General features: G+C 40.7%; 2 protein-coding genes across 2 annotated transcripts in view; one reads left to right on the forward strand and one right to left on the reverse strand.

The window, feature by feature from the left end:
* The window catches only part of LOC121277357 (serine-rich coiled-coil domain-containing protein 1-like), an 898,837-nt gene that overhangs the window by 846,241 nt on the left and 45,723 nt on the right, over window positions 1-6,873 (reverse strand). The gene's annotated exons all lie outside the window — the stretch shown is intronic.
* LOC121277629 (histone H2A-like) lies at window positions 3,185-3,619 on the forward strand. Its single transcript, XM_041187239.1, has one exon. It carries the CDS (start codon window positions 3,185-3,187, stop codon window positions 3,617-3,619), a length of 435 nt encoding a protein of 144 aa, XP_041043173.1.

The following is a 6,873-nucleotide window of genomic DNA, read 5'->3' on the forward strand; positions in this document are numbered from 1 at the left end:
GAAGTGTCAGAGATGGACCATGTGAAAATGATGGAGGGGTGGAAATCGGAAGCAAAATTAATAATTTTTTCCAGGTCCGGACGAGAGCATGAAGCAGCACCGAAGTAATCATCAATGTACTGGAGAAAGAGTTGTGGGAGGGGGCCGGAGTAGGACTGGAACAAGGAATGTTTCACATACCCCATAAAGAGACAGGCATAGCTGGGGCCCATGCTGGTACCCATAGCCACACTTTTTATTTGGAGGAAGTGAGAGAGGAGTTGAAGGAGAAATTGTTCAGTGTGAAAACAAGTTGTGAAAAGCCATACTTTTTGTTTGGATTTCCAGCATCTACAGTTTTTTACTTTTATCTAAGAAATAATACAGCATCGATCCGCCACTGAATGCTTCATAGCTGATGCACGTTCTAGGCACTTTTTAAATTGACATCAAAACTGAACAAAATGGATTCTGCGTATCCTAAAAACGAACACGGATAAGGGGACAAGCGAACTGAATGGTTCTTCCCTGTCCCTACTTCCATACATTCTCAACAGGTTGGTATGTTTAGCAAGACAAGTGGAAGCTGATGGACCACTGAGTGATAATAATGCAATTTGTAAGCACGACCAGTTAATTGACATCATGCAAACGCCAAGAATCAATCAGCCTTGAGACAACTTTGGGATATTTGATTTGAATTTTAAAAGTTGATTTAATTTAGCTTTGGCATCCTTTGGCAGCGGTTGTCGCTTTCAGTATGGATGGAGACTTGTCAGCTCCACTTCACTGATATATACACTTAGTGATAGTGACTTTCTAACTGCTGATAATATGAAATGGATTGCAGAATGTTTTGCATTCTGGCCTGGCCAACATTTAGCCCTCAATAACTACCACTAAAACTGATTAGTCATTAGCTCACTGCTGTTTGAGGGACCTTGTTATGTGCCAGTTGGCTTTCATTGTTTCCCTACACCATAACAGTGACTACACTTCAAAAGTACTTTATTAGCTGTAAAGATGTTTGGACATCCATGATATAAACACAGTTCTTTGTTTTTAATCTCTGGGTTCAAGTCTGTGATTTTCCCATCCTTAAAAATAAAGGTGGGGGATAAATTCACCAGCAATTTGAAAAATCCAACCAATTTCTACAGGCAACATTGCTGAATGTCAGAGTTCAGACATTTGGATTGAACAATAGGCATAACAAAAGATCACTTGCTCTTCCTTTATTTGAACAGAATATTGAACAGTCTTCCTGCTTCAAGACAAATACCAAGGATTAACCCTTCATGCTACAATGAAATCCACCCCACCTCAGTGAGTGGATCAGAGGAAATATAAAACATTACCCTTTCAACAGCATCCTTTGTGACATCTTCCATCAGTTCTGCAGGGTAATGGAAAGGCAAGTGCTATTATGCAAGCAGCACCCGCAGCAAACCGCTTTGTCTCCGTCCATGCCTACTGTCAAGGATGCTTACTGTAAACCCTAGCTGCCTGAGGGTATAACCACACCGCACATGCAGTAGTGGGACTGGCCAGTTTAGCTTTACAGTGCCACAGCAGTCGTAGTGTAAATGTGGGCTGAACCAGGGCCGAAACAAAACACCAGGGTGAAGCAGAATGAAATTGGAGGAAGGAATCTCACTCTGGTCAGTGAAGGCCTTAATACCCAATTCATTCTGTACATGTTAGTATCAGTACAAAGCCACTTTGCAGCAACACAACTTGCAATATAATGCACTTTTACACTGCACGATAATACTGCAGAACTAAGATTATTAAATTAAGTCTTAACTGCATATCAAATGCCAAATGATAAAGTTAGCACTTGAAATATAAGTCAAATAAATGTATAAAATTGCAACAGCAAAACTAATTTCTCATTGACAGTTTTTGCACTTGCTGATTCCTTCATTATACTCAATAATGAAACACTCCAAATCCCTCAGGTATTGCTATTGTTACTGTACATATTATAAAAACACAAACACACATCCTCAGGATGAATCCGAAAATAACGCAATGTAGAGCAGTGGGATATGCTATTTATTTTATAAATAAAGAGGGCCATTTACAGCACAACTGAGTTCGGAAAGAATGTTTTTCCTTGTTGTCTACAGTGCAGTAAATTTAGACCACAAGTGAAGCATTTACACACAAAATTGTCACAAATAATCCCTTCATGTTGGCTCACTACAGATAATGATTCACAGATAGTGCACGGGAGCTCAAGTTAAAAAAATTAAATTGCATCATTTATTCCTGTTTTCAATATGATGACAGAGGATATACAGCAAAGAAACTGGCCATTTGACCCAAATGGTCTAAATTGGTACTTATGCTCTACTGATGACCTCCTCCCATCCTACTTCATTTCACCATATGAGCATAACCTTCTGTTCATTTCTCCCCTACTTGCTTATCTAGCTTCCCCACAAATGCATCTATACCATTCACCTCAACCACTGATTATAAGCAAAGTCCACATTATAACATTCTGAAATTAAAAAATTGTTTCAAATCTACGCAAAGCTAAATATCTCCAGACACAAAAAAGTTACACTTCAGAGCAGTTATCTTCAGACCTTCCCCCATTCCCTCCCCCAAGACAAAATCTGGCCTTTTGCATATTCCTGATTTTCATCGCTGCACCACTGGCCGCCTTGCCTTCAGCTGTGTACGCTGAAGAATAGAAATACATTTCAAGCAGCATCACAAAACACGTACTATCAGAAAGGCCCTGATGACATGCACAGCTTCTAATATTTAATTCCATCGACTGCAATGAAGCCAAATTTCAGGTGCTACATATAATTGGTGGCTGATCTGACACTGTCTATTTTCCATCACCAGCAAGGTGAATTTCTAGCCCTAAGCTCTGGAATTCCCTCTCTAAACCTACCTCTCGTTTGTTTTTAAGACACTCTTGAAAATATATTTGGCCAAGTTTTTGCTCACCCATCCCAATATCTCTTTATGTGGCTCAGTGTCAGCTTTTTTTTGATACCTCTCTAGGGACATTTTACTCTATTAAAAGATGCTATATAATTGTAAAAAATGAAGAGTCATACGGACTCGAAACATTAACTGTGTTCCTTTCTGCAGATGCTGTCATACCTTCTGAATTTTTCCAGCTATTTTTATTTTTGTTCTATATAGTTGCAAGTTGATCAATGAGAGTGAATTCTGAAAGATGTCTGGACGCGGTAAAACTGGAGGCAAAGGGCGCGCCAAGGCCCAGACTGGCTCCTCCAGAGCCGGGCTCCACTTCCCTGTTGGCCATATCCACCGCCTGCTGCGCAAGGGCCACTATGCCGAGCGGGTCAGGGCCAGAGCCCCCGTCTACCTGGCCGCTGTCCTCGAGTACCTGACAGTCAAGATCCTCGAGCTGACCGTTAACGCGGCCCGGGACAAGAAGACCCGCATCATCCCACGCCACCTGCAGCTTGCCATCCGCAACGACGAGGAGCTCAATAAGTTGCTGGGAGGGGTCAAAATTGCCCAGGGTGCGGTTCTGCCCAACATCCAGGCTGCGCTGCTGCCCAAGAAACCGGACACCCCAGCAAGGTTTAAACCTGAAGGGGCGAGACCAGAAAACCATAATTGCAAGTTGTTCTCAGGTCTGTAGTATTTCACTGTAGTTTAAAAAAAGGAGAATTAGCACCACACTTTTAAGCTGGGATTTTACAGCCCCAGCATGGTGGGCAACACTGTGGGGGATGTGGCGGGCCAGTCAAAAGTCCCTGGACTTTCAGCGGGACCAGAAGATCCCAGCAGTGGGTGGGACCGGAAAATCCCGGCCCTAGTTTCAGTTCAAAGCAGCTTTGTGAACTTGTGTGGTGTAAATTGGGTGTTAAGGTCTGAAAATTTTCCAACTCATTATCTCTCAAAACCTCAATTTCTTTCCCTCACCAGTGCTTTTTGCTTCTTGAAGCCTAACTTTAAAATCTAATATTTCCAGCGCCAATCCGCTTCTCCATTAGTCTCATCTCCCCATAATGAATTTGTGCCTTTGCCTTAAATGTCACAATTTTTTTTTTAAAAAGAGGTGTGATCGTTTTTAAAATGACTAACATTTCCATACATGGAATGAATATACATTGTCCTGGAATCTGAAGGAAAAGGAGAAGTGGCAATCCTGCAGACCATTTCACAGGAACACCCAAGTTATTGGCCCAGGTTTTGCAGAAGGAATAACAAGGAGGCTGTCAATTCTCACTACTGTTGTGCAATAAATCAGGCAGCAAGTTCCAGCATCCATGCATGCGTAGTTCAATGCAGAAATCTGAATGTTGCTCTCTGAACTACCCTGCTGCCCCACAAGCTTCACTGCTCCAGTACCTCGCTGAGACTTGGCATTGAAATACATACAACGGTGTGAAGCTGCAGTACTTACCCATCAAACCTGACAGACAATGCTAAGGTTTGTCCATTGAAATACAAATGAATCTTTAACAGCACGATAAAATTTAATTGCTGCCAAACAACCTTCCTGGCGCTAAAAATTTACTTTTACAAGTATGTAGTCTCATTTCCTTCGATTTTAATTATTGCTGGAGATTTTAAAAATTGAAAATGATATTTTTAAACTTTTTATTTGTTCCTTACCTCTATTCCAATTTTTTTTCCCTCTTTTTAATTTGCTGACATTGAATTAAATATTCCAGCTGACACTTCCATGTTTAAATTGAAGAATCCTTACTAAGGCATGTACAATCTGATTGATTGAGGAGATGGGCTGTTGCTTGCCCTGTTCAGAGAGGTCCCAGACCCCCCTGGAGAGGTCATCATGCTGGATCAGATGCCTGTTCAAAAGTCCACGGACGTAGGTGGTCAGCCATAAAAGTACTGAACGGCGAGTGCCTTTTCTGTTCATTTGTTGCTGACCATTAAATCCTGCCACCGGGTCAAAATTGTTACACATTATATCTAATATTGTGCTGCATTTCTTTCATCTTCACAGTGGGATTAATAAAAAATCCCCAATTCAAAGAAATCATTCACTCCAATTCAAAGAAAAATAAATTGACAGCAACCGAGAGCTGAAAATTAATGTAAATCATTAATCGCTTCTTGGGTTTTTGTTAGCAACTAGAAACCACCTGATTTTTGTAGTTGATGACATGTGGCCCTCAATTAATTCGGAGCTTTGAGAGATACAGGCGGAGACATTCAAATGTCTTTTGCGCAGTTTATCCCTGCTGTGTCAATATTAACATCAGTGAAAGCAAAAATTACAATAATAAAATGCACAGCTCTCCAATCCCATGCTAATTTTCCTTTGGAACTACAACATAATCCCCTTATTCTGCCCTCCTGTTGATTACATGACAGCATTCTGTACCGACAACGTGGTGAGATGGTCTCGCAATCTGTCATCAATGACATTTAAGGATTAGATTCCCATCAATTCATAGTAACAGGCAGAAAATCTTGTTTACCTCCAATTTTAACTATTGGTAGTATTGTTTTGATATGAAGGTACAGTAAGTATATTTGTATTTTTAAGTGATTAGAGATTTAAGAGTTCAAATGTCCTGCATAAACCACTCAAGCTTAGCGCATCTCTTGAGGTCTTGCAGCAAACTGCAGCCATTCTCTCAGCTCCAATGGCTTGTAATCATAAAGGTCCCTTACAAGTGCCTGTCTCTGCCACCTCTCTCTTTCTGTCACTCACTTGCACACACACAGTATTTAGGAGGATAAAAAGACTGAACTTCAGTTTTACACAGAGGTAATGCAGCAGGGGTTGGGGGAAACATGCAGTTAAATTTCCAGCTTATAATATTCAAGGACGTTATGGTAGATTTAAAGAAAAAAAAGTCTAATCTCACTTCTAAATCGATGCAATGAGTTCAGTTACAGGTCAATGGCTGCCAAATTAGCAATGAGTCTTTCTGTTTCTTTAAGTCCCCATATGAGGCCGAACACTTCAATGGTTACATTAACCTCCATTAACATATAATTGTATGTTTCTGCCTATGCAAGATAATGACATGGAACAGAATATCACCTAATATTGGCACATTACTATGGTGCTGACAAGGTCGTATTATGAGTGAAAAAAGCCAGTGAGAATAATTTTTGTGCTATTCTCAATCCTACTGGCAATGATTGAGTGCAATAAAGATTAACTATTTTAAAATACATTTTACAAGAACTATTCTTCATGCAGCCCCTTTACAATAAGTAAGAGGCTCCAAAAGATTTTTTACTGCAAGGATCTCTCACAGGTGACTAGAGAACGTTAAAGAAAGAAAGGGAGTCCAAAGCCAGCTTCCTAATGTGCATGCCCGACACTGCTGAAATTGTCCACATGCCAAGTTCCCAGCTTGGGGAACACCATCAAGGAGGAGATGCTGGGCAGAGGGAAAATCTAAAAATCAACATCAATGGACTGAATTTTCATCCCCATGTCCCGATCATGCAGTTAGGATGAAGTTCGAGTCAAAAAACCCAGAAAATGCCAGCAGGAAAGTCTGAAGTGGCCGGGAACCTCGTGCGTGTTTAAAACATTCAGAGGAAATCTGCAGCTCCTCACCTTTTCAGGATAAGTGGCACTTGTAGTGGGGTCTTTGTTATCAAAAGGCTAATCAATTGTTGATATTTTCATAACCTGGCTTCCAAAAATAAGTGTGAATGTATTAACTAACATTCTTGGGAGGGATGTAGGAGGAGTAGAGAGAAAAGAAAGATTTGCATTTATATAGCAACTTGCATGATCACAGGACATTCCAAAGCACTTTACAGCCAATTAAGTACTTTTGAAGCATAACCACTGTTACACACAGCAGCCAATTTGCGCACAGCCAGCTCTGACAAACAGCAATGTGACAATCGTTTTTTGTGATGTTGATTGGGGAATAAACATTGGCCAGCACA

Source organism: Carcharodon carcharias, chromosome 1, assembly GCF_017639515.1.
Source record: "Carcharodon carcharias isolate sCarCar2 chromosome 1, sCarCar2.pri, whole genome shotgun sequence".
In the NCBI taxonomy this organism is placed as follows: Eukaryota; Metazoa; Chordata; class Chondrichthyes; order Lamniformes; family Lamnidae; genus Carcharodon; species Carcharodon carcharias.

Bases quoted from the DNA above. Each gene is read 5' to 3' on its own strand.
- LOC121277629 (XM_041187239.1), top strand. From the start codon at position 3,185: ATGTCTGGACGCGGTAAAACTGGAGGCAAAGGGCGCGCCAAGGCCCAG.